The sequence below is a fragment of the Elephas maximus genome, chromosome 11, assembly GCF_024166365.1.
Source record: "Elephas maximus indicus isolate mEleMax1 chromosome 11, mEleMax1 primary haplotype, whole genome shotgun sequence".
In the NCBI taxonomy this organism is placed as follows: Eukaryota; Metazoa; Chordata; class Mammalia; order Proboscidea; family Elephantidae; genus Elephas; species Elephas maximus.
Window position 1 is genome coordinate 105,064,410 of NC_064829.1, and position 27,696 is coordinate 105,092,105.

General features: G+C 49.4%; 1 protein-coding gene across 3 annotated transcripts; it reads right to left on the reverse strand.

The window, feature by feature from the left end:
• Window positions 1–399: 399 nt before the first annotated feature.
• Window positions 400–27,696, reverse strand: PVR (PVR cell adhesion molecule). Of its 3 annotated transcripts, XM_049901584.1 has the most exons (8): window positions 27,343–27,696; window positions 22,327–22,677; window positions 16,447–16,749; window positions 14,153–14,270; window positions 11,295–11,443; window positions 10,310–10,429; window positions 3,634–3,674; window positions 400–2,563 (listed from the first exon to the last, which is right to left on the reverse strand). In XM_049901584.1, the coding sequence occupies exons 1-8, from the start codon at window positions 27,419–27,421 to the stop codon at window positions 2,534–2,536; spliced, it is 1,191 nt and encodes a 396-aa protein (XP_049757541.1). In that variant the 5' UTR covers window positions 27,422–27,696; the 3' UTR covers window positions 400–2,533. The 3 variants fall into 3 exon arrangements, with proteins under 3 accessions (XP_049757541.1, XP_049757542.1, XP_049757540.1); XM_049901585.1 differs by lacking the exons at window positions 400–2,563; window positions 3,634–3,674 and adding an exon at window positions 7,052–7,208; XM_049901583.1 differs by lacking the exons at window positions 400–2,563; window positions 3,634–3,674 and having other exon boundaries at window positions 9,689–10,429.

A 27,696-nucleotide genomic window follows, 5' to 3' on the forward strand; every position in this document is an offset into this window, starting at 1 on the left:
TTCAGGGGAGCTTCCAGACTAAGGTGGACTAGGAAGAAAGGCCAGGTCATCTACTTCTGAAAATCAACCAAGGAAAACCCTCTGGATCACAATGGTCGGACTCACAACTGATCATGGGGATGGTTCATGTCTGGGCAGCGTTTTGTTCCGTTGTGCGTGGGGTCGCTGTGAGTCAGGGATGTCTCACCTCATAAATATTAAACACAAAAAAATAAAAAAAGACAAGCTCTCCTCATTTTCAGATGGTGTCTGAGAATTTTGCGGACTAGTATCTTTGGCTTTCTTGAGTCGGGGTCCCACTTCTACACATCCTGATTCTGTTCCACCCCTCGGCAGCCCACACGAATCTCAGCCCTCCTCGGTGCCCACAAAGCCCCTTTCCACACAGCCACTTGAGGTGTAATAAATAGGCTTTAATGAGAGGTGTTACAGGAGCCCTGGTGGTACAGTGGTTAAAGCTCTCGGCTGCTAGACGAAAGGTCGGCAGTTCGAACCTACCAGCTGCTCTGCGGGAGGAAGATGTGACAGTCTGCTTCTGTGACGATTATAGCCTTGGAAATTATATGGGGGCAGTCCTACTTCTACAACTCCCTACTCTGACCTGTAGGGTCACTATGAGTCGGAATCAACCCAGTGGCAGAGGGTTTGGGTTTGGTTACTGAGGCGTTGGAGTTTGGGGACGGACAAGGGTTTAGTGTCGCAATGAAACAACTCCCACTGGGCATGAGACATCCATGTCCCCAGAAGTCCCTGTGTGTGTCTCGCTGACACTGTGGGGCCCGCTGGCCTGTCACCCTGCGTTCCCCACCCCCGCTATCCTGCTGGCTCCTGTCTTTCCCCTCCCTCCTGTGTTCCACACTATTGTATCCCTTCTTGTTCCCTCCCACAGGCCAGCTTAAGCCTTTTTTCCATTTATGAACCTGGCCCAAGATCTTAGCTCTCTTAAGGTATTTTCTCAAACAGTCCTCTCATCAAGGTCAGAAACCTTTCCTTTGTCTAAGTAAACACACCAGTTCCATCTGAACTGCTCTGCTCCTGGGTTGTGGACCACATCCCCCTTGGACCAAGGTGACAAGCTGTTTTCATTCTCCTGGAATCCAGGAGACCCACCCAGGCCATCTGCCCTTAGGTGTCCTTCTGAGCCTTAAGCCTTTAAGGAACTGTTTTCATAAAGTCACCTTCATGTCAAACACTAGCCTAGTAGGCAGCTTAGTAGAGACTGTTTTGCCTTAGGCATCAGGCTCTTTTGGAGAATTATCTAAGTGCAGCCAGTTTTGAGGGGCAGGAACCCTGGGTCTGACTGGGAAGTGTATGGCATGTCCTTAGTGACTCCGTTTCTATACCTGCCTGGGACCCTGCACGTGTTCCCATGTCCTGAGAAATTAACGTAACAATGACCTAGAGAATCCCCTCTCACTGTCCCTCCTTTGGAGCAGAGCGCCTTTCCGAATTTGGTTTTGACGCAGCTGGATTCGAATCATATCTACTCACAATAAAGATATTCTGTTACACTAATTTTTGGTGTTTCTCTGCGCATTTAGATTTTTGACAAAGGGATATGGGTCCCATGCAGCTGGTGTTCCTGCTTGCTCAGTATCCCTTTCCCACTGTTTTGATAATGGCATCTTGCTTTCCTTGGTGGGTTAAAACAAAACAAAACAAAAAAAAACATTGCCATCGAGTTGATGATTCCGACTCATCGTGACCCTATAGGACAGGGTAGAACTGCCCCATAGGGTTTCCTAGGCTGCAATAAAGAATCCTCGGAAGCAGACTGTCACATCTTTCTTCTGTGGAGTGGCTGGTGGGTGCAAACCACGCTGACTTTTCAGTTAGCAGCTGAAAGCTTTAACCACTGTACCACCAGGGCTCCTTCCTTGGTGGGTTAATGAATCCCAGCACCCTGGCTGCAGACAGTCTCCAGGGGCCTGATTCTTGGCAGGATGGTGCCTGGAGATGACTCAGCTCAGTGACAATCTCCAAGTTCACGTGTATCAGTTCCTGCTCCGTGGACGGCCCCAGGCGGCTGCTTGGGTGCCCAGTTCCAGGCCCTCGATGTCTTCCAGTAACAAGCACCAGCTATTGTTTCTTGTAACCACAGAGATTCAAGTGATAGTAGAGATTTGGCAGCTCCAGGCCAGAGTCCAAGTTCTTACAAAAATTCTCTAGCAGCCGGAATGGTCTGTGTGGCTCGGTGTGCAATAAAAGATTAATCTTGTTCAAAGAAAGATTGGGCTCTTTGGCTCCTGGGCGGGGATCTCTAAGCCTGGAATATTCTGCCCAATGCGAGTGTCTTTGTTTGCCTGGAGGCTTTGGGCATTTCCAGTGGTCCATGGTATCAGTGTGATTTGTGGTGGGGATCTTGGATCTCTGAAGGGACATTCTCAAGGCCTGTCATGGAGATGGTGGCCATGGAGAGGGTCTTGGGTCCGGCCATTGAGGCCAGGTCCTTGCCAGCTCCAGTCTCTCTCTCCATTCAGCCCTGATGCTGTCACCTCGTGCCATCTGTCAGCGGGTCCTAGGGAGAGCTGTTTTAAGGGGCCACAGATGAGTGGGAGACAGCCTGGAAGGCAGATTTTCAGACTTTAGCTATGAGGCCCTTTCAAGCAAAATCAAACAAAATCTAACTGCTGAAACCCAAATTGCCAACAGCTGTAGGCAGAGGGGATTAAGCTCTCGTTGCAGGTCCCCCTCCTTCTCCCTGGAAGCCAGGGTGGGCTTTTCAGGGTGTGGCTATTCTGGTGGGTGGGAGGGAAGCACCTACTGAAATGCAGATTCCTGGGCCCCATCACAGACCCACCAGCCCAGACTCTCAGATGGCATTTTAGCAAACTTTTACAGACCCTGCATTTTAGCAAACTCTAGAGGGAATTGACTCAGTGGCCGGAACAATGGGCTCAAGCATAACAGCGATTGTGAGGATGATGCAGGACTGGGCAGTGTTTCGTTCTGTTGTACACGGGATCCCTCTGAGTGGGTACCAACTTGATGGCACCTAGCAACAACAACACAGGGGATTCTGGGAATCCCTGGGTGGTACAAATGGTTAAGTGCTGGGCTACTAACCAAAAGGTTGGTAGTTCGAAACTTGCCAGAGGTGCCTTGGAAGAAAGGCCTGGCAATCTGCTTCGGAAAGGTCACAGCCTTGAAAACCCTATGGAGCAACTCTACTCTGCACATATGGGGTTGCCATGAGTTGAATTGACTCGATGGCAACGGGTACAGGGGATTCTGTGGCATTTGTAAAGAATATCCAAAGTCGGTTGCTAGTGCCGTGATTAAAAGGTGCAGGTGGCCCGGAGACGTATGTCCCTTCCTTGGGAAACAAAAAAAAAAAACCTGACTCATTGTGACTTATAGTGACCCTACAGGACAGGCTAGAACTCTCCTATAGGGTTTCCAAGGCTGTGATCTTTACAGAAGCAGAATGACACTTCTTTCTCCTGCAGAGTAGCTGGTGATTTCGAACTGCCAGCTTTCCAGTTGGCAGCCAAGTCCTTTAACCACTGCACCACCAGGGCCCCTCCTCCTTGGGAAAGCCCCCAGCAATTATCTGTGGTTCCTGTGGACTGCCCACACGTCCTCAATGCAACGCCCCCCTGCCCCCCCACCGGCCTCATCTCAAGCACTTACCACCCTGGCATTTGTGTTAGTACAGGCTGTGACATCCAGGCCTGGGGAAACAAGAGTGTCACGAATGAATGACAATGTCAGAAACACGGGCAGGGGACACTTGCTTTCAGGCATCCAAACCAAACCAAATCTGTGGCTGTCGAGTCAATTCCAACTCATAACGATCCCGTGTGTTACATAATAGAATTATTCCATAGGGTTTTCGTGGTTGTAATCTTTACAGAGGACCCCTGGTGGCGCAGTAGTTAAAGCACTCGGCTGCTAACCGAAAGGTCGGTGGTTCGAACCCACTAGTCACTCTGTGAGGGAGAAAGATGTGGCAGACTGCTTCCATAAAGATCACGGCCTTGGAAACCTTATGGGGCAGTTCTACTCTGTCTGTTAGGGTTGCTATGAGTTGAAATCAACTTGATGGCAATTTTTTTTTTTTTAATCTTTATGGAATGGAGTCCCTGGGTGGCGCAAATGGTTAGGCACTTGGTGACTAGCCGAAAGGTTGGCAGTTAAAACCCACCCAGAGGCCCCTCAGGAGAAAGGCCTGCTGATCTGCTCCCAAAAGGTCATAGCCTGGAAAACCCTATGGAGGCAGTGCTGCTCTGTAACACATGGGGTCGCCACGAGTTGGGATTGACTCGATGGCAATTAATTTGGTTTTGGGGGGTAATCTTTATGTAAGCAGATTACCTGGCCTTTCTTCCATGGCGATGCTGGGTGGGTCTGAACCACCAACCTTTAGGTTAGCAGTCTAGTGCGGATCGTTTGTGCCATCCAGGGACCTTTTAGGTTTCAGAGGCCCTAAAATTCTGAGTACTGGCTCTGCTACTGACATGCAGGAGCTGTTGCCCTTACACGTTTGGAGTCTGTAATACAGGGCTGGGTATATGCTCTTTAAGGGTTCATTCATTCAGTTATTCACTCAACAACTGTTTACTGAGGCTCTGGAACCCAACAGTGGCCAAGTTCAAATCCCAGCTCTGCCCTTTAGGTGCTGTGTGACCTTGGGCAAGTGACTTAACTTCTCTGTGCCTCAGCTTCCTCAACCATCAAACAGTGACTTATTCAATCGTTTGTTTATTCAGCAAATATAAAATGTCTGCTTTGTGGCCAGCATGTTCTTGGGGCTGGGGATATAGCCATGAACAAAACAAACAAAAATCCTTGCTCTCATGGAGCTTATGTTAACAGTAATAACGGTGATGATGGTGGTGATGGTGATAACGACAATAGCAAAATAATAGTAACTTACATACACCATCGGGCAAATCTGCTGCAAAGTGTTAAAAGGCAAAGACGCCACCTTGAAGACTAAGGTGCACCTGTCCCAAGCCATGGTCTTTTCAATTGCCTCATACGCATCTGAAAACAGGGCAATGAATAAGGAAGACCGAAGAAGAATTGATGCCTTTGAATTGTGGTGTTGGTGAAGGATATTGAATATACCATGAACTGTCAGAAGAACGAACAAATCTGTCTTGGAAGAAGTACAACCGGAATGCTCCTTAGAAGCAAGGATGGCAAGACTCATGTACTTTGGACATGTTATCAGGAGGGATCAGTCCCTGGAGAAGAACATCACGCTTGGTAAAGTAGAGGGTCAGAAAAAAGAGGAAGACCCTCGATGAGATGGAGTGACTCAGGGGTTGCAACAATGAGCTCAAACATAGTAACAATTGTGAGGATGGCGCAGGACCAGGCAGTGTTTCATTCTGCTGTACATAGGGTCACTATGAGTCAGAGCCAACTCGATGGCACCTAACAATAACAACAACAACATACACCAAGTATGTGGCTTACAGTGTGCCAAATTCTGTGCTAATTGCTTTACCTGTCGTATCGGGTACAAAAAAAAACCCAAACACATTACTGTCCAGTTGATTCCAACTCCTGGTGACCCCATGCATTACAGAATCGAACTGCTCTGTAAGGTTTTGTTGGCTGCCATCTTTATGGAAGCAGATTGCCAGGCCTTTCTTCCATAGCATGGCTGGGTAGGTTTGAACCACCAACTTTTAGGCGCAAACCATTTGCACTACCCAGGGGCCTTTTCCATTATCATGTAGAGTTACTCCCATTTTACAGGTGAGGAAACAGCCATAGAGGCAGTGATTTGCTCATGGTGACATAATTAACAAACCAGTAGAGTGAGGGCTCAAATATGGGTCATCTTGCTCTGGAACTGACACGTTAATCACTCAGTAAACACTTCCCTGAGTGTCTCCTCTGTGCCTAGCCCTGTGCTGGGTGGTTTTGAGGAGACTGAGGTGACCTGCCCTTAGAGGGCTCAATGTCCAGTGGGGGAGACAGACCTGTCCCCACACACTGATGTCCAGAATGGGCAAGGCTGGGGTGGGAGAGCCCCAACAGGGTGCTTTCCCTATCCTGGGGGATCAGGGAGGTCTTCCTGGAGGAGGAGGCATCTAGCTGGGATGTGAGGAGGCACTCGTATTTAGTGGCTGAGGGAAAAAGCCTTGCCACCAACAGACAGACATTCTACCCCTGACTCAGCCACTTTCGAGCTGCGTGGGCCTTTGGCAAGTCACTTCACCTCTCAGAGAAAATATTTCCTCATCTGTAAAATGCGCTCACAAGAAGACCTGCCTTGCAGGGGGGATTGTGAGTATTCAAGGAGGTTGCACACATAACATGCTTGGCATGTCGTAAGTGCTCAGTGAAATGTAGCTTTTCTGATTATAGAATTAGCTGAGGGACTTGGCCAGGAGGTGCCGTGGAGGAGGGTGCTCCAGGCAGGGGATGGCTGGGGCAAAGCCCTTGAGGTGAGTGTGGGATTGAAGCATATCCAAAACAGGTCCTGCAGACAAAGGACTCTGGGATTGAGCAACAGTGGTTAACCAGACAGTAACCTGTGCCATAGTTAGACAGGGACATTAACCAAACTCCCCTTTCTTCTCTCCCCAGAAATTAATAGTTACTGGAGCCCTGGTCCTTGGAAACTCTATGGGGCAGTTCTACTCTGTCCTACAGAGTTGCTATAAGTCAGAATTGACTCAATGGCAACAGGTATGGTTTTCTTTGGTTTGGAGTCCTGGTGAAGGATTTTATGGGCAAAATGCTGAATGATGTAGGAAGCATAAAAAGAAGATGGAAGTAATACACAGAGTCACTGTACCAAAAAGAATTGGTTGACGTTCAACCATTTCAGGAGGTAGCATTTGACCAAGAACTGATGGTACCGAAGGAAGAGGTCCAAGCTGCACTGAAGACATTGGCAAAAAACAAGGCTCCAGGAATTGATGGAATGCCAATTGAGATGTTTCAACAAACGGATGCAGTGCTGGGGGTGCTCACTCGTCCATGCCAAGAAATTTGGCAGAGAGCTACCTGGCCAACTGACTGGAAGAGATTGATATTTATGCCCATTGCAAAGAAAGGTGATCCAACCAAATACGGAAATTATCGAACAATATCATTAATACCACATGCGAGTAAAATTTTGCTGAAGATCATTCAAAAACAGTTGCAGCAGTATATCGACAGGAAACTGCCAGAAATTCAAGCTGGATTCTGAGGAGGACGTGGAACCAGGGATATCATTGCTGATGTCAGACGGATCCTGGCTGAAAGCAGAACATACCAGAAGGATGTTAACCTGTGTTTTATTGATTATGCAAAGGCATTTGACTGTGTGGACCATAACAAATTATGGACAACATTGTGAAGAATGGGAATTCCAGAACACTTAGTTGTGCTCATGAGGAACCTTTACATAGATCAAGAGGCAGTTGTTCGAACAGAACAAGGGGATACGGATTGGTTTAAAGTCAGGAAAGGTGTGCGTCAGGTTGTATTCTTTCACCATACCCATTTAATCTGTATGCTGAACAAATAATCTGAGAAGCTGGACTATATGAAGAAGAACGGGGCATCAGGATTGGAGGAAGACTCATTAACAACCTGCGTTATGCAGATGACACAACCTTGCTTGCTGAAAGTGAAGAGGACTTGAAGCACTTACTGATGAAGATCCAAGAGCACAGCCTTCAGTATGGATTGAACCTCAACATAAAGAGAACAAAAATCCTCACAACTGAGCCAATGAACAACATCATCATAAGCAGGGAAAATATTGAAGTTGTCAAGGAGTTCATTTTACTTGGATCCACGATCAACACCCATGGAAGCAGCAGTCAAGAAATCAAACGATGCATTGCATTGGGCAAATCTGCTGCAAAGGACCTCTTCCGAGTGTTAAAAAGCAAAAATATCACCTTGAAGACTAAGGTGCACCTGACCCAAGCCATGGTGTTTTCAGTTGCTTCATGGGCATGCGAAAGCTGGGCAATGAATAAGGAAGACCGAAGAAGAATTGACGCCTTTGAATTATGGTGTTGCTGAAGAATACTGAATATACCACGGACTGCCAAAAGAACGAACAAATCTGTCTTGGAAGAAGTACAGCCAGAATGCTCCCTAGAAGCAAGGATGGCAAGATTTTGTCTCACATACTTTGAACATGTTAGCAGAAAGGATCAGTCCCTGGTGAAGGACATCATGCTTGGTAAAGTAGAGGGTCAGTGGAAGAGAGGAAGACCCTCAGCAAGATGGATTGGCACAGTGGCTGCGACAATGGGCTCAGGCATAACAATGATCATGAGGATGGTGCATGACTGGGTGCGGTTTCATTCTATTGTACGTAGTGTCGCTAGGAGTCGGAAGCGACTCGATAACATCTAACAACAACAACAACAGGAGCCTGGGTGCGAGAGAAAGATGTGGCAGTCTGCTTCCCTAAAGTTTGTTCTTGTAAAGATTACAGCTTTGGAAACCCTATGGGGCAGGTCTACTCTGTCCTATCGGGTCACTGTGCCTTGGACTCAACCTGACAGCAACGGGTTTTGGTTTTGGGTTAACTGCCTTGAGGAAATCCAACCATCACTTAGCAAAGAAGAGGCCCTAGGACTATTTCCCCAGTGGTTTCCAGACTTTGCTTTCCCTACTCTTTCTCTTAAGGTCCCCCCATCACATCCTTTCCCCTTTGCAATCCACCCGCTCTGAGGACGTAAGCGTTAGAGTAAAGGCCCTTGGTGTGTGCCCATATTACAACCCAGGTAATTGTCAGCGCTCCTGGTGGCTTCACTGAGGGATCCTGCGCTGTCCTTGGTACATGAGTTTCTCCTTATGAAAAACTCAAACCCGTTGCTGTCAAGTTGATTCCGGGTCATAGTGACCCAATAGGACAGAGTAGAACTGCCCCATAGGGTTTCCAAGGCTAAAATCTTTTTCTCATGGAGTGGCTGGTGGGTTTGAACCCATGAGCTTTTGGCTAGCAGCCGAGCGCTTAACCACTGTACCACCAGGGCTCCTTTCTTCCCTCTTTATTAAAAGCCTTTAGCCCAATCAACCTGGCTTTTACTGTCTCTTTTTTTTTTTTTGGAATCTGAGCTAAACTTCTCTAAGGGCTTCTTTAGGCTCCTTTACCTTCTTCCCTGCCCCATATGACACCAGCCAAGGAACCAGCAGCCTGGACTGATGGCCAGGAAGGACACTATCTGTGAGAAGGCACCAGGCCCTTTAAGAGCTGGGGACCAGGGTGCCAATTCCTGTCACCTCCTCCTTCCCGAGAGCAGTTAGGGAGCCACTCCTGAGCAAGGTGGATGGGGAAAAGCTGAGGGGTTAAGTTTACTCCATCCTCTATCCATCGGGGTGGAAGGGTCCCTGTCACTCAGATTAAAAGCCAAAATTCTTACCTTGGCCTTTGAGGCCCTATGCCATCTACCTCTGGTGTCTAAATATTGGCAAAATGAACCAATAAACCCAATGAATAAGACTGCCTGGTCATAGTGTCCTCATCTGTAAAACGGGGGAGACCCCATGTATCGGGGTGAGGGTTCAATGAGAGCCTGCCCTGTGAAGGGCTTAGCACAGAGTCGGGCACATAGTAAGTGCTCAAGTGTTATGGACTGAATTGTATCCTCCCAGATATGTGTTGAAATCCTGGGCCCTATACCTGTAAAAAGGAGCCCTGGTAGCGCAGTGGTTAAAGCACTTGGCTGCTAACCAAAAGGCTGGCAGTTCGAACCCACCAGCTGCTGCGCTGGAGAAAGATGTGCCAGTCTGCTTCTGCAGACGTTTACAGCCTTGGAAACCCTATGGGGTCTCTATGAATTGGAATCGATTTGATGGGAGTGGGTTTGGTTTGGTTTTTTAATACCTGTGAAAGGAGCCCTGGTGGTACAGTGGTTGAGAGCTTGGCTGCTAACCAAAAAGTCGGCAGTTCAAATCCACCAACTGCTCCTTGGAAACCCTGTGGGGCAGTTCTACTCTGTCTAATAGAGTCAATATGAATTGGAATTGACTTGATGGCAATAGGGTTTTTTTTGGTTATACCTATAAAAAGGAGCCCCGGTGGTGCAGCGGTTAAGTGCATGACTGCTAACCAAAAGGCTGGCAGTTAGAACCCATTAGCTTCTCCTCGGGAAGGAAGATTTTGCCGTTAACTCCAAGGTTGGGCGGTTCGAGTCCACCCATAGGCACTTCAGAAAAAAGTCCTAGTGATCTCCTTCTGAAAAATCAGCCATTGAGAATGCTGTGGGCACATATGTTCTACTCTGACACACAGGGGGTTGCCTGCAGCTGGAGATGACTAGACAGCAACCACCGGGGCAGTGCTCATTCATGGCAGACAGGCAGGGGACATGCCAAGGAGAAGGGGACTCACACTTCCTTTTAAACACCAGGAAATAAAGCAAGAGTGCCACCGGAAGCAGGAGTGCCAAAACCAGGGCAGTGATCCTCGAAGCCTTTATGCCTAGGTGTGACTGTTCCCCAGGAGGTCTGTCTGGAAGAGAAGAAGGAAGCAGGTATTTAGGTAGGAAGACTTTTTGGTTTTCACCGTTCCAGGAAATATTACCCCTTATTCTTGCAAGGGCACTCTGTATTTCCTTTAGGAAGCTACCATTGTGTCTCCCTTAGTTTATATGGTTTGGGTGGACCTGACCCACCCTCTGGTTCCCAGGAAGGGGTTTTTGCTCAGTCCTGGCCAATCAGAGCATTCCATTCTCCCGGGCTGCAGTGATTGGTACATAGGTGGGCTGTGACCTAAGTTGGGCCAATGAGAATTGGTTGTGGGACTTTGGCTAGTGCTACTGAAAGTAGTGTGTTCTTTCCCTGGGGAAACTAAGCTGGTGGAATGTGAGCCTGTAGTTGTTGAGGGCCATCTTGCCTCCCCAAGGGTGAAAGTCTGTCTGAGAATAAAGCCAGCATAGAGAAAAGAGGAGACAAGAGATGTGAAGAAAAGTTCCTGGGTTCCACGGAGGGAGCACCTAGATCTAGCCATATCTGAAGGTGCTTTTTTAAATAAAGTCGCTTCTTGACTTGGACTACTTTGAGTAGTGCTCTGTCAATTGCAGTTGATAGAGTTCTGCTTAATAAGTTGAAAAGGTCTTTCTGAGTCCCTGGAGAGGAGGCATCCCATAACTACCCCAGCCTGTGTTTGGGGGTGTGTGTGTGTCCAGGGGCCAACGTTACAGATCTTGAGTTAAACAGAAGAGTAAAGCTGACCCTGTTAGCCCTTTCATGAGGGAATCAGGGGAAGGATGGGGGTCAAAGAGCACTCTTGTGGCTGGGGATTCTTCCTCAAAGGGAATCCTGCAGCTGCCGCCTACTTTGGTCCCTCTGTTCTTCCCACCTGGGGAGCTCCTCACCTCTGACCAGGACAGTCAGCTCTGCTTGGCCAGTCTCTATGGCGTTGGAGACACTGCAGATAAAAGTCGTGTTGATTGACTCGTCCACAGTATGGATCAGGAGCTGGTGGCCCTGGGGCACAGCAGAGGGAGGCAGGCGGCCCATAGTCCTGGGACAGACAGGCAGGTGAGGAGGTAGCCTCTCCTGGAGGCCTGGAGTGACAGGTGATTGAGCACCCACTATGCGCCAGGAACACAGAAACCTTCACGGCATCTATGATGTAAGTTGAGGGCAACCCTGGATTCCTCTTTCTCTCACACCCATGTTTAACCACCAATTGTAGTCAAGTTGATGCCGACTCATGGTTGCCCTATGTGTGTCAGAGTAGAAATACTCCATAGATTTTCATGGCTGTGAACTTTTGGAAGCAGATTGCCAGGCCTTTCTCCTGAGGTGCCTCTGGGTAGGTTCGAACCACCAACCTTTTGGTTTGTAGTTGAGTGCTTAACTGTTTGCACCACCCAGGGACTTCTGGGTGCACCTGACCCAAGCCAAGGTATTTTCAAGAGCATCATATGCATGTGAAAGCTTGACAATGAATAGGGAAGACCGAAGAAGAATTGAGGCCTTTGAATTGTGGTGTTGGTGAAGAACATTGAATATACCATGGACTGTCAAAACAATGAACAAATCTGTCTTGAGAGAAGTAGAACCAGGATGCTCCTTAGAAGCAAGGATGGCGAGACTGCGTCTTGCATACTTTGGGCATCTTTTCAGGAGGGATCAGTCCCTGGAGAAGGACATCATGCTTGGCAGAGTACAGGGTCAGTGGAAAAGAGGAAGACCCTCAACGAGATGGACTGACACGGTGGCTGCAACAATGGGCTCAGGCATAACAATGATTGTAAGGATGGTGCAGGACCAGGTGGTGTTTTGTTCTGTGGTACATATGGTCACTATGAGTCGAAATCGACTCGATGGCACCTAACAACAACAGCAAAAAACAAGGAACTCCTGCCCATGTCCAAGGCATCATCAATTCCTGTTGACGCCATCTTTAAAATCTATCTAGAACCCAACTATCTTCAGTGCCCCCATGGCCACCACCCTGGTCTGATCCATCTACCTCCTGGGCCACTGCAGTTGCCTCCTCACTAGGCTCCCTGCTTCCACCCTCAGCCCCCTTCCCAACTCTGTCCCCCCCACCCCAGCAGCTGGGGGACCCTGTTAGAACCCAAGTCAGAGGCCGGCCCTCCTCTGTTCAGATCTACTCTGTAATGCATGTGGTCACCATTTGTTGGAACTGACTTGATGGCAATGCGTTTGTTTGTTTCATCAATACTTGACCTTGTTTTGGAGTACTGGTGGCCCAATGGTTAAGAGCTCAGCTGCTAACCGAAAGGTTGGCAGTTTGAATCCCCCAGCTGCTCCTTGGAAGCCCTGTGGGGCAGGTCTACTCTGTCCTATAGGGTTGCTATGAGTCGGAATCGTCTCTACAGCAATGGGTTTTAAGCTTGTTTACTGTGTTTCTGCTTAAAGGCGCCATACTTGGTATACACTGTTGAGCCATTGACCTTGAACTCTCAGCCAGCAGCGCTGTAACTCCTGCCTGAACAAAGCTTATCTAACACATGCATTTTCTCCCTAAGGCGTATCACAGCACTCCTGCCCTTAGAAACACCAGATGGCCACTGCGCTTGGAGACATTTTAAACAGTGAAATCTCCACCAAAAAGCAAAAAAATGCAACAAAAATGGCACTAAAAAAGACCACAAAAAGGACAAGTTTTGGCAATATGAGGGCGGAAACAATGGCGGCGTGTCAGGCAACTTTAATTTCTGTGTTATAGACGTGTTGGTGCGGCTTTCCAGTATTGAATTTGGGGTTACAAAAACATTTTAGCAAGTGGGTGAATTTGAGGGGTCCTGGTGGCGCAGTGGTTAAGCGCTTGGCTGCTAACCAAAAGGTCAGGGGTTTGAAACCCACCAGCAGCTCCACAACAGAAGGATGTGGCAGTCTGCCTCCATAAAGATCACAGCCTTGGAAACCCTCTCGGGCAGTTCTACTCTGTCCTGTAGGGTCCCTATGAGTTGGAATTGACTCAATGGCAATTTTTTTTTGGTGGCACAATGGTTAAGGGCTTGGCTGTTAACTGAAAGGTTGGCAGTTGGAAGCCACCCAGCTGCTCCTCGGGAGAAAGACCTGGTGATCCCATAAAGATTATAGCCTAGAAAACTCTATGGGGCAGTTCTATTCTGTCACATGGGGTTGCTATGAGTCGGAATGGACTTGATGGCACTTAACAAAACAACAGGTGAATTCGCCAATACGGAATATTGTGAATGGTGAGGATCGTCGGTATGGGGGCCCGACTTTCTTCCTGATCTGTAGCCCAGGTATGGCAATAGTGCTGACTGTGCAAGGTGCGTGGGGTCACATGGATGAGGGCACTAAGGACTCAGGACACAGCCAGTATTCAGCAAAGAGCAGGTATGTTGAGGATCCTGGGCTAAACCACCTCATAAAGTCGGCAAATGCAAGACAGAAATTTTATGGGGGCCTGAAGTCAACCTCTCTCCCCTTCCTCCCTCAGACCCAGGAGTCCAGGTCCTCAGCCCCCTCCTCCCTCAGACCCAGGAGTCCAGGTCCTCAGCCCCCTCCTCCCTCAGACCCAGGAGTCCAGGTCCTCAGCCCCCTCCTCCCTCAGACCCAGGAGTCCAGGTCCCCAGCCCCTCCCCCAAACCCAGGAGTCCAGGTCCCCAGCCCCTCCCCCAAACCCAGGAGTCCAGGTCCCCAGCCCCTCCCCCAGACCCAGGAGTCCTGACCGCCAGCCCCCTCCTCCCTCAGATCCAGGAGTCTAGGTCCACCCAGGACTCACGTGTTCCACATATATGCTGTGGGTTTTGGGTTGCTGCGTGCGTCACAGTTCAGGTTGACATTATTGAGGCCGAGGTACCAGCTGTCATTGTACCCGGAGATGGAGACCTCAGGGGGGTCTGGGGGAAATGGACACACAAGCTCAGAGATGGGGAGCCCTCAGAGGGCGTAACGTCTGTAGCACTGATGTCACATCAAGGAAAGGCCTCAGAGGGTTTGGGGAACTGTTCAGATATGAGGATGCCTGTGAGGCATCTGAGGCAATGGAGATTCCTCAGAGAGCAGAACCTGGGAGCCCTCTGCAGAGTGGGGGCTCAGCTAGCGGGCACAGAGAGGGCTTCTCAAAAGACCTGCCTTTCTTTATTGTTTTCCTGGTGTGTCTTGGTGTCCCATGAGAAAAGGCCTCTTGGACACTCCCAACACGCAGAGCACATTCAAGGCTCTGACAAGTCCTGCAGGAAAGAGGCCTCGGTGACCCTGCTTCTGCCTGCTGCTTATCCACCCTACACACAATGGGCAGGGAAGACTTTTCAAAGTCCCCAGGGGGAAGACCAGTGAGACAGTTTTTTTTTTTTTGATGGGGGGGTCTTCTTCCCTCAGGCCCAGTGACAATGTCAAAGGGGGTCCAGTGAAGACAGTGCCTGAGGGAATCAATGTAGCAACTCCTTGGGGGGAGTGACCAATATAGACAAAGACAGTTGGGACAGTAGGGACAGGGTCCAGAAGAGCCTGTGTAGACATTATCGATTGACTCAGTGTAGATAGTGTTGGGAATGTTGAGTGGATAATGTTGGGTAGAAGAGTGAGTTCCCCAAGGCAGCCAGTGTTGAAAATGCTGGAGGGTGGGCACAACACCAACATAGAGCATGTCCAAGAGAACTGGTGACATTAACACAGGCTGTGTGTATGTATATAAGTGTGTAGACAGTATTTGGATGAGGCAATGTGGACAGTATGGGAGCTTAGTCTAGATCTGGGCTGTCCAATATGGTGGCCACTGGCCACATGTGACAACTGAGCACTTGAAATGTGACTGGTTGGAGAGACACAGAGGATTTCGAAGACTTACTATAAAAAAATGAATGTAAATAATCTCAATTATAAGTGTAAAAAGTGATTTCATGTTGAAAGAATGCTATTTTGGATATACCGAGTTAAATAAAATATACTATTAAAATGAATTTTATCTCCCTTTTTTTTTTTTTACTTTTTTAATGGGGCAGCTACTAGAAAATTTAAAATCACATATGTAGCTTGTGTTCTATTTCTACTGGATGGTGCTGGTCTAGAGAGTCCCTGGGGATGTCTGTGTAGAGAATACTGGGGGTATCCATATTGGTGATATCTGGGGGACCCAGTGGGGGTGATGCTGTGTAGGACAACCATGGTAGACAGTGTTGGGGGGCTATGTAGACAGAAGTCAGAGAATCTTGTGTGGCAATGTGTGGGGAGGGTAGATAGCCCCTAGACAAACCAGTGTAGATAAAATTCGGGTAAAGGCGAGTGTAGACCACACCAGGGAGACAATGCAGGCAGTGCCCTGCGGAACCAGTGTAGACACTGTAGGGAAGGTCAACAGAGCCAGAACCAAGCGGAGATAATGAAAACAGTCGACTGTGGCTCAGGTGAACTGACAGAGACAATGTAGGGGGTCCAGTACAGACAGTTCTCCGAGAGAGCCAGTATAGGCAATGCTGGGGAACAGTATAGACAGTGCCTAAGAGAAGCAATGTAGAAAATGCAGAGTGTCAATGTAGACAGTGGCCTGGGGAGCTTAAGTAGCTGGTGTGCCCAATGGGGGCAGTGCTGATTGTGACCTAGGGGGAGCCAGTGTAGATAATGGTAAGGCAGAGGAGAAAATGAACAAGGGAGTTGGTGTAGGTATGGGGGAGGGGAGAAGTACTGACAGGGGCCTGGGGAAGCCAGTGTAGCAACATGGGGAAGGTCAGCGTAGACAGTTCCTCAGGGAAGCAGGTATAGGTAATGTGTGGGGGCAGTGCAGAAAGTGCTTAAGGGGGCTAGTTTAATTGTGGGGTTTCAGAGCAGACAGTGGCCAGAGGGGCCAGAGTAGACAACATGGGGAGCAGTGTGGACTGTAAACGACGGAGGACAGTGCTGTTTGTGGCCCAGAGGAGCCCGTGTAGACAATGGTGGGGACTGGGAGATAATAGCCAGGAGAGCTGAGCAGATAATGGGGGTAACGTTCACAGTGGCCTGGGGAGCCAGTGTATTCAGTGGGGGGTGGAGGTAGCCCAGCAGTGGCTCTTGCCCTCGCTCGCAGTTAAGCACACTCACAATGCACAGTGAGGGTCACATTCAGCAGCTCTGGCTCCTTGAAGCTCTCATGCTCTACCTTGCAGGTGACCTTCTTGCCATCTATCTGGCTTGAGGGCACCAATATCAAGTGACTGATGACGTTCACCGTGCCAGGCAGGGGCCCTGGCTCCTGGCTCATATTGGCCTTCCAGTCCAGAGGTGAGGACCAGGAGATGTGGGCAGGCGGGCGGCCCCCGGTGGAGACACAGCGGGCCACTGGCACGGGCTCTGGGTTGAGCTGGACGTGCGTCTCCAGGACCTCTGGCTGGTTCTGGGGTTTAGCTGGGGAAAGGAATAGAGAGATGGTGTCTTAGTTATCTTATCTCATCTCTGCTTTGCTCGATTGTTTAATCTCTTTTATCTCGCAAAAGATACACCCTACGCTAATCCTGCCTCATTAACATAACAAAGACAACCCATTCCCAAATGGGATTATAACCACAGGCTTAAAGGTTAGGATTTACAACACATATTTTTTGGGGGACACAATTCAATCCATAATTTTCCATCCTGTGGCTCTCCCAAATTCATGTCCTTGCCACAAGCAGAACACATTCACCCCCTCACATCATCCCAAAAGTCTTAAATCAACTCCAAATCTAAAATGTCATCTTTTGAAGCATCTAAATCCAATACGGGTGAGACTTTAGGAGGATTCCATCCTGGGGCAAAATTCCTCTTCACCTGTGAACTTGTGAAATCTAGGCTACAAGTTATCCGATTCCAAAGCACAATGATGGAACTGGCACAAGACAGACATTTCCATTACAAGTGGGAGAAATTGGAGGGAAAGGAGGGATAATGAGAGCAAAACAAGTCCAAAACCCAGCAGAAAAAATTACTTCAGCTCGAAAGCCTTGAAAACAATCCTCTGCTCTCTGAGATCATCAGGGCAATGGCCTCACCCTTCAGACCCTGGGTGTTGGCCACGCTCTCTGGATTCTGGGTGGAGGCTCCTCCTCCCTGAGCTTCAGCTTCGCCTTCCAGTCCCACTGGGTTGGCAACTCTGCTCCCTCGGCTTTAGGTGGCCTCATTCTCCTAGTTCATCTGAATGGCAACCCTGCCCCCTCAGCCCCTGGCAGGCCTCATTCTGCCTCTTGAGCATGGCAGCCCTGCTCCCTCAGCTTTGGGCAGCAGCCTAATCCCCTTGGCACACCTTGACAGCAGCCCCACGCTCTGGAACTGAGTTGGCAAAGATTCAACTCCTTGAAACCTAGGAGGCTGTGGCCTCACCCTTTGAAACTGAGAAGGCCCTGCTTCCTGCGCTCCTTCCAACAGTTCTACTGATCTCCAAGCTGCTCCAGGGATGGTCCTTTTCTTTTCATGGAGGACAACAGAAGGTAGCTCCTTTGGCCTGTTTCTTGCCTGTAGAATTCCAAGGGGCAGACAGTGTTTTTTCCTTTCATTCTTTTTCTGTCCTCTTCAGTCTAAGTTGATGGGTTTTCTGCTGAGGTAGTTGGTTAACTCCATCAGTCACAGACTTAATCTGTTTAACAAAAGATTGTGTAGCCACTTTCTAGGACACATGGCCTCAGTCTGGACAACAGAATTCCCAAATCTTTAAGTTATATTTTCATTTTCCACTGTTCATTTTTAAGTCCATCTCATTCCTCTCACATTTTACTATAAGTGGCAAGGTGAAACCATGCAGCCCCTTTAAGATTTTGCTTAGAAATCTCATCAGCCAGGTATCCACGTTCATCACTTACAAATTCTATCTTCCAGCAAACATTTGGACATAATTCAGACAAGTTCTTTGCCACTGCAGAAAAAGCACCGCCTTTCCTCCATTGTCTAATCACACGCTCATCATTTTTTTTTGAAGCCTCACCAGAAGCACATTTAATATCCACATTTCTAGCAATGTTCTGTTGCTGGCGCCATATGTATTCTCTAAGATGACAGAGACTTTCTCTATAGCCCTCTTTACTTCCTTCCGGGCCCTCACCAGAATTACCTCTAACGTCCACATTTCTACCACCAGTCTTGTCATGGATTGAATTGTGTCCCTCCAAAATATCTGTCAACTTGGCTAGGCCATGATTCTCAGTATTGTCATCTGATGTGATTTTCCTATGTGTTGTAAATCCTATCTTTAGGATGTTAAGGAGGCAGGAGTAGAGGCAGTTATGTTAATAAGGCAGGACTCAATCTACAAGATTAAGTTGTGTCTTAAGCCAATCGCTTTTGAGATATAAAAGAGAAAAGTAAGCAGAGAGACTGGGAGACCTCATACCACCAAGAAACAACAGACAAGAGAATAGTGCATCCTTTGGACCTGGGGTCCCTGTGCCGAGAAGCTCCTTGACAGGGGAACACTGATGATAAGGACTTTCCTCCAGAGCCAACACAGAGAGAAAGCCTTCGCCTGGAGCTGGCACCTCGAATTCAGACTTCTAGCCTCCTAGACTGAGAGAATGAATTTCTCTTTGTTAAAGCCATCCACTTGTGGTATTTCTGTTTTAGCAGCACTACATAACTGAGAAAAGTCTCTTCAAGGTGATCCAGGCTTTTACTATTAGGCTCCTTAAAACTCTTCCAGCCTCTATCCATTACCTAATTTGAAAACTGCTTCCACATTCTAGGTATCTGTTAGAGCAGCACCCAACTCTTCTGGTACCCAATTCGGTCTTCATTATCTGTTGTTTTTGTTAAGTGCTGTCGAGTCGGTTCCGACTCATAGCGACCCTATGTGCTATAGAACGAAACACTGCCTGGTCATGCGCCATCCTTATAATCATTATGCTTGAGGCCACTGTTGCAGCCACTGTGTCAATCCATCTCGTTGAGGGTCTTCCTCTTTTCCGCTGACTCTTAATTTTACTAAGCATGATGTCCTCCTTCAGGGACTGATCCCTCCTGATTACGTGTCCAAAGTATGTGAGGTGTAGTCTCACCATTTTTGTTTCCAGGGAGCATTCTGGCTGCATTCCTTCCAAGAGACATTTGTTCATTCTTTTGGCAGTCCATGGTATAGTCCATATTCTTCGCCAACACCACAGTTCAAAGGCGACATCTTCTTCAGTCTTCCTTACTCACTGTCCAGCTTTCACATGGATATGATGCGATTGAAAATACCGTGGCTTGGGACAGGCACACCTTAGTCCTCAAGGTGACATCTTTGCTTTTCAACACTTTCAAGAGGTCTTTTGCAGCTCATTTACCCAGTGCAAATCTAGTTACCTAGTGCTGCAACGAGTGGTTTGGGAGTGCTGCTATAACATAAATACCAAAAGTGGGTGGGTGGCTTTAACAAACAGAAGTTTATTTTCTCATAGCTTAGGAAGCCAGAAGTCTGGATTCAGGGTGCTGGCTCTAGGGGAAGGCTTTTTCTGTTGGCTCTAGAGGAAGGTCCTTGTCCCTTCAGTTTCTGCTTCCTGGTTCCCTGGAGATCTCCACATGTCTTAGCATCTATCTTATCCCATCTCTGCTCTGCTTGTTTATTTAATCTCTTTATATCTCCAAAGAGGTTGACTCAAGATATACCTTACATTGCTCCTGCCTCATTAATGTAACAAAGGAGTGTCTGAGACTGGGAGGTGGCGGGGCGGGGGGGGGGGGGGGGGGGAGGGGGTGCTTTCTGTAGGAGGGGAGGGCTTAGCTGTGCCCTAGAGGCTGAGAGGGGAAGTAACTTGTCCAAGGTCTCACAACTGTAAGTGACAGGGCCGGGCTCTGTCTGACTCCATCTCTCTCTCTCTTTTTAAAAAATTTTATTGTGTTTTGGGTGAAAGTTTACAGTGCAAGTTAGTTTCTCATTCAAAAATTTATACACAAATTGTTTTGTGACACTGGTTGCAGTCCCTGCAATGTGTCAGCACTCTCCCCCTTTCCCTCTCCACCCTGGGTTCTCTGTGCCTATTTGTCCAATTTTCCTGTCCCTTCCCACCTTCTCATCTTTGCTTTTGGGCAAGTGTTGCCCATTTGGTCTCCTAGACTTGATTGAACTAAGAAGCGCGTTCCTCACCTGCGTTATTGTTTGTTTTATTGGCCTGTCTATTCTTTGGCTGAAAAGTGGGCTTTGGGGGTGGCTTCATTTCTGAGTTAGCAGGGTGTTTGGGGGCCATAGTCTCAGTCAGACCTGTAAGTCTGGTCTTTTTCCATGAATTTGAATTTTGTTCTACAGTTTCTCCCGCTCTGTCTGGGACGCTCTATTGTGATCCCTGTCAGAGCGGTCGGTGACTCCATCTCTTACCCATAGCTCCAGGGATGCTTCAGGCAATTCCTTCCCCATCATTATCTGTGCTATTATTTACTGAAGATACTCCTTTAATTGGACTCACTGCTTCTGTTTTATCCAGCTATGCTGAAATGACAAGAGCTGCCTTTGTTTGGCTGCTGTGTACCAGGCACTGTTCCAAGCACTTATTCTTTCATAGATGACTCCTACAAAGATGTCTAACACTTCCCGGCACACAAGCAAGAAATGAGTGTCAGCTATTATTAATTCTCATAGCAATCCCCATTTCACAGATGAGGAAACTGAGGCACAAGGGCTTCTTGTTCAAGTTTCAAGAGGAAGGCCTGTCATATTCTTCCCCTGGGGCTCATGAAATTTAACCCATGAGTCCATAGCTAGGCCTGTGGGCATTTGGGAAAGTCCTGCTCTGCTGAGGATCAGTGATGCTCCTCCTTCCCCGTCTGCCTCTGTTTCTCCTTTCCCTTCCTCTCCAAACAGAGTGGTGCAAACGCTTCGAGCTCTACCAGTGGTTAAGAGCTCGGCTGCTAACCAAAATGTCTGCATTTTGAATCCACCTGCTGCTCCTTGGAAACCCTATGGAGCAGTTCCACTCTGAAACATGTGGGGTCACCACAAGTCAGAATCAACTCAATGGCAATGGGTTTGGGTTTTTTTCTGGTCTAAGGCGCTCACAGGGGCCAGCCAATGAAGCACGCTCTGTTCTAAGGACACCGGCTGGCGTCTCAGGGCAGCCCGCTGAGGATGGCACTATCGTTGTTGTTGTCAGCTGCTGCTGAGCTGGCCCCTGACTTGTGGTGACCTCATGCCCAAGAGGATTGGAGCATTATGACCCACAGGGCTTTCACTAGCAGATTTTCAGAAGCAGATCACCAGGCCTTTCTTCCTAGGCCGTCTTAGTCTGGAAGCTCTCCTGAAACCTGTTCAGCATGACAGCAACATACAAGCCTCCGGTGACAGACGGGTGGTGGCCGAACATGAGGGGCATTGGCCTGGGTCTCCTGCCTGGAAGGGGAGAATTCTACCCCTGAACCACCACTGCCCCCTTGGTGCTACTGTTAGCGACTCCATTTTATGGATGGGGAAAGGAGGATCTGAGAGAAAAGCACTTGCCCAGGCTGGTAGGGGTAGAACCCGGATTCACACCCAGGCCAAATCCCAAAACCCAAAACTCGTTGCCATCAAGTCGATTCCAACTCATGGTGACCCGTATGTTGTAGAGTAGAACTGCTCCATAGGGTTTTCTTGGCTGTAATCTTTACAGGAGCAGTTTCCCAGGGCTTTCCATGGTACCACTGAGTGGGTTTGAACTGCCAACCTGAAGTTAGCAGAGGAGGGCAGTTTGTGCCAAACAGGGACCTTAGGCCAAACAGGGACCTTAGGCCTTCTCCAAACCTCTCTGCTCTCCCCCCATCCCCCTAGATGTTCTGCCCTCAGTCCCCAATTTCTTTACACCTCAGAGCTCCACGCCACCAGCCCCCCTGTCTTCTAACCTTCCTCTCCCTTCTGCGCCCTCATCTCTGCATCCTCCCTTTGTGTTACTCGAATCCCTGCCCTCCTCATTCCTTCCCAGGCCCTCCCCACCCTTTGCCTATCTCCCTGCTCTTCCGCGCCTCTCCCTTTTACCCTTCTTTCTTCCCCACGCCACCCTCTCCCCTGCTCACCGAGCACCCGGAGCGACGTGCTGGCCTTCCCGCTCCCCTGCGGGAACGTGACGAACTCACACGTGTAGTTGGCCTCATCGTTGGCACGGAGCGACCGCACCACCAGCGACCCGTCCTGCAACCCTGGGCCTCGCCTGGTGGCCACGAACTCCATCCTCGCGGGGTCAGAGAAGCTGGGGTTTTTCATGGGGTGAAACATGGCCACACTTTCGTGGGTGTCCTCCAGCAGCCACAACACCTGCACCACTTGCATGCCGCGCGCCAGCGACTGCAGGTGACACGGCAGCGTGATGTTGGCGTCCAGGAAGCCGAGCACCTGAGCAGGCGCCTCCACGTGGACACCCTGGGCTCCTGCGGGGAAACGGGGGTGGGTCAGGCCAGGGAGACCCGGCTTCGGATGGGCAAGGGCGCCTGGGAGGCCGCACACCTGGACAAGCACCTGTATGCGAGGGGGAGACAAGTCTGGGTCGGGGAAGTGGCGGGGTGAGGTCTGGGAGAGGTCTGCAACAACCGCGCTATTATTACCGTATTTCCTCTATCTCAGCGTCGTTTTTTTTTTTTTTTTTTAAGTATTTTATTTGTTGTTGTTGAGAAGTACACAGCGGAACATACACCAATTCAACAATTTCTGCATGTACAAGCCAGTGACCTTGAGTGCATTCTTCAAGTTGCACACCATTCTCACCCTCCTTTTCTGGATTGTTCCTCTCCCATTAACATAAACTCATTGTATTCATTACTATTTTTTTTGTTGTTGTGGTGGTGAAATACATATAAAATAAAATTTACCTTTTAAGCCATTTTAAAGTGCACAGCTCAGTGGCATTAAGTATCCCCACGATGTTGTAAGATCATCATCACTATCTGGTTCCAGAACTTTTTTGTCACCCCAGTGTCAGCTATTTTAAGACACACAGTGAAGGAAGGAGGCTGTGATTTACCCCAAGAGTCACAGCTACAGCACTCTCTATGTTCTGTTGCCGTTGTTAGTTGCCACTGAGTCAATTCTGACTCATGGTAGCTCCACATGTGCAGAGTAGAGCTGCTCCGTAGGGTTTTCAGGGCTGTGAACTTTCGGAAGCAGAGCACCAGGCCTTGCTTCCAAGGTGCCTCCGCATGGGTTTGAATGGCCAACCTTTTGGTTAGCAGGCCAGTGCTTAATCATTTGCGCCACCCAAGGACTAAACCAAAAAACCAAACCCTGCTGTCCTTGAGTCGATTTCAACTCATAGCAACCCTTTAGGGCAGAGTAGAACTCCCTCATAGGGTTTCCAAGGCTGCGATCTTCATGAAAGCAGACTGCCACATCTTTCTCCCACGGAGTGGCTGGTGGGCTCGAACTGCCGACCTCTTGGTTAGCAGCAGAGCACTTTAACCACTGCGTCACTAGCGCTCCTTACCCAGGGACTAACCTGTTGCTGTCGAGTTGATTCCATCTCAAAGCCACTTTACAGGACACAGTAGAACTGCCCCATAGGGTTTCTAAGGAGAGGATGGTGAATTTGAACTGCCAACCATTTGGTTAGCTGCCAAGCTCTTAACCACTGCGCCACCAGGGCTCCACCCAGGGGCTACCTACTCTCAATTTAGAGCTGTGAAAACGAGAAAAGATGGTGGCGCTTAAAATGCATGAAATTACGGTATTATCATTATTATTCTGGTGTTAGGAGTTTCTGGGGTTCCTTGCACAAGAAGGTTGGCAATTACAACCCAGGGGTTTCAGATATCTTTAGACCTCTGCTGTGAGGCCTCAGGCAGGTTGCATAACCTCCCTGTCCTTCTTTCTCTGAGTCTATAAAATGCGACTAATGACAGTCAACCCTCACAGAGTGATCACCACGGATCGGCGGCCTTTCTAGTGCTGCACACATTTCTCAGGAGCTAGTCCTCAAGCAGCCCCCTGAAACAAGGGCTACCGTTAGTCCCATGTTACAGACGGGGAAACCCAGCCACAGAGTCATTTGCCTCAGGTCACACAGGGGGTAAATGGCAGAGGCAGGATTTGAACCTAGGTCATTGCAGTCACAGCCTGGACCTGTGACCATCAGGCCTCACGGTCATGTATGGAAACCTCTCTGCCCAGAGCCTCGCCCAGGGCCCTGGCATATAGTAGGTCCTCAGCACATGATGGCACTTGTTGTCCTGTGTTCTTATAAATAATAATGAGGATAATGGAGAAGGTGGGAAGGAGCACAGTTCTTTGAACCCCAGTTCTGGCACTCACTAGCTGTGGGCCCTTGTGCAGGTGATTTCACTCCTCTGAGCCTCAGTTTCCTCATCTGCAAAATGGGGGTGATAATAACTTAATAGGAGCCTGGGTGGTGTAAGTCGTTTGTGATAGGCTGCTAACTTAAAGTATGGCGGTTCAAACCCACCTAGTGGCTCTGCGCAAGAAAAGGCCTGGCAATCTGCTTTCACAAAGATTAAAGCCAAGAAAACCCTCTGGAGCAGTTCTACTGTCTAACTCATGGGGTAGCCATGAGTCGGAAGCTGACTCCCTGGCAGCTAACCACAACAACTTCACAGGGTTGTTGGGAGGAGTAAATGATGAAACTCGTGTGAAGGGATCGACATGCACTAAGCACTCTATGGAAATCCTGGTGGCATAGTGGTTAAGTGCTACATCTGCTAACCAAAAGGTCAGCAGTTCAAATCCACCAGGTGCTCCTTGGAAACTCTCTGGGGCAGTTCTACTCTGTCCTATAGGGTCGCTATGAGTTAGAACCCACTCGATGGCAGTGGGTTTGGTTTGGTGGGTAAGCACTCTATAAGGAGCCCTGGTAGTGCAATGGTTAAGTGCTTGGTTACTAACAAAAGGGTGACAGTTTGAACCCACCAGCTGCTCCACAGGAGAAAGGTGTGGCAGTCTGCTTCCATAAAGATTACAGCTTTGGAAACCCTATGGCGTAGTTCTATTCTGTCCTATAGGGTCACTATGAGTCGGAATTGACTCGACAGCATGAGTTTTTAAGCACCGCATAAGAGCCCTGGTGGTGCAATGGTTAAGCACTCAGCTGCTAACCTTGCAGTTCAAACTCACCCAGAGGTGCCTGAGAAGAAAGGCCTGGCTGATTTGCTCCCATAAAAATTACAGCCTAGGAAGCCCTATGAGGGCAGTTCTACCATGAGTCACTATTAGTCAGAATCGATGGAATGGCACACAAACAACAACAAAGCACTGTATAAAGGTGAATATTACAGTTACTGTTATCGGGAGAAGGAGGAAGCTGGGAGGTAGAGGACAGGGTGCTTGGAGCATGGGAGAGGAGGGAGGGAGGGCACAGTTTGGACACAGGGTAACTGTGGAGTGGTGATTGTGCTGTCTGGGCCCTGGATTCGATGCTGGCTCTACTACCATTGATTGTGCGGCTCTGGATAAGTGAGTCTTCTTTCAGCCAATTTCCTCTTTTTGGACAGTTGCCATGGGGATGAAATTTGGAGAGGTGACTTTTCCCTAAGAGTGTTCCCCATGTAAAAGCCACTCTCCAGCATCTACTCTGCGCCAGGCACGGTGCTGCTCCCTCCCCTGTGGCCTCTTCCACCTCTCCCCAAAGCTTTTTGAGATGCACACTAGTATTTTAACCCCCATTGAACAGAGGGGAAAACTGAGCCTCAGAGGAGCAAATCGCTTGTCCAAGCTAACTGGCAAGTGAGCAGCAGAGCCCGAGTTCAGATCAGGGTGGGGCTGGCACTGGGCCAACGCTCCTGCCACCCGGCCGCAGTCCTGGGGTTGGTGGGGGGAGGGGGGCCCAGGGGCGTGTCCACTGTTCCGTCCCGGCTTCTCTCATTCAGCTCTGTCACTTCCTGCTGGGTGCCTCGGGCAAATGACTTCCCCTCTCTGTGCCTCAGACTCCCCATCTGTACGTGGGGAGTCACAATAGGACCCATGCTGGGAATCTCCAGGGGCTGTGGGTGTCGGTGGGGGCTCCCTGAAGTCTTCAGAACAGGACACCCCTTTTTTTTTGGCGAACCTAGAGTTCTTGCGAATCACCTTTTGGGGAATGCTGAGATGAGGGACTCTGACTTCCTGAGTCCACACTCAGTGTTATTGTTCACGTGGGTTGTCATTATTCTTCTTATTGCTACGACTCCGTACACACGACGTCGTGAGGAATGCGCAGAACCGGCAGAGTTTCATTCTGTTATACACAGGGTCTCTATGAATAGGAACCGATTCCAGGGCACCTAACAATAACAGCATCACATTGTCCTAAAAATTCCTCAAGACACAGACTCATCTAATCCTCACAGCAGCCGTACAAGGCAGGTAGCATCGCCCTATTTTAAGGAAACTGAGAGCTCAGGCAATTTTCCTGAAATGACTCAGCTATTTAGTGGCAAAATCCGAGTTTTGAATCCAGGGCCATCTGCCTTCAAAGCTGTAGCCCCAGCACTTGAGACGCAGGCTGGTACACAGCAGGTGTGCAGGATGAGTTCCTGAATTTATAAATGAATGAATGAACGAACGGCCACGCACGCCCTTGGAGGCAGACATTTGGGAGCAGACGGGAAGTGGGGTCATGGGCCGCTCCCTCTCTCCCCGCGACCATCGTCTGTCATCAGCCATCTTTGGCTGAGATTCAGAAGTTTGTCGGCGTGTGGCGGTGAGCACTGCGAAGGGCGAGTTACTATTTCCAGCAGCTGACTCGCCCTTGGAGAATCTGCCTCCCTTCCCCCAACCCCCGTTCAACCTTCCTTCCAATTCTGGGGATGGGGAAACCCATTGCCGTGGAGTCCATCCGGACTCATAGCGACCCTATAGGACAGAGTAGACCTGCTCCATAGGGTTTCCAAGGTTGTAATCTTTAAGGAAGCAGGTGCCACATCTATCTCCCGTGGAGCGGCTGGGGAGCCTGAACGGCCGATCTTTCCGTTAGCAGCTGAGCGCTTAACCACTTGGCCATCACGGTTTCTCTTGGGGAAGGGGACAGAAAGGTAGCGCCATCAGCCTTGGGGAACCCAGGAGGCCGAGCGCCCTGGCGAGGGGAGGGGCCCCGGCCTGCGCGGGGCACTTACCGGCTCCCGGGGGTGCCCAGAACAGCGACAGCGGCGACAGCAGCACCAGCGGCCACGCTAAGGGTGCGGCCCGGCCCATGCCTCCTGCTTAGCCCGCCAGGTCTCTGCGAGCTCTGCCTACGCGTCGGCCGCTCAGCCGGAGCTCTGCCCTCTGGTCGGTTTCCCCGGCTCAGGAATCCCCTAGGGGCCGGGCACTGCCCGGGACTGAGAAGGGGAAGTGCTTTTCTGGGCCTCCAGACCGGCGTAGAGGGGGGGCCTCGTCACCTTTCCGCGCCGGCTTCCTTCCCACAATCTGCTGCTTCCAGCGTTCGCTCCGCGCTAGCGCGCGCCTCTTGCCCCCTGCCAAGCACGGAG

Bases quoted from the DNA above. Each gene is read 5' to 3' on its own strand.
- PVR (XM_049901583.1), bottom strand. From the start codon at position 27,421: ATGGGCCGGGCCGCACCCTTAGCGTGGCCGCTGGTGCTGCTGTCGCCG. The intron at 22,678-27,342 runs GTAAGTGCCCCG...GTTTCCCCGCAG, and splicing joins CTGGGCACCCCCGGGAGCCG to GAGCCCAGGGTGTCCACGTG. The intron at 16,750-22,326 runs GTGAGCAGGGGA...TCCTTTCCCCAG, and splicing joins CACGTCGCTCCGGGTGCTCG to CTAAACCCCAGAACCAGCCA.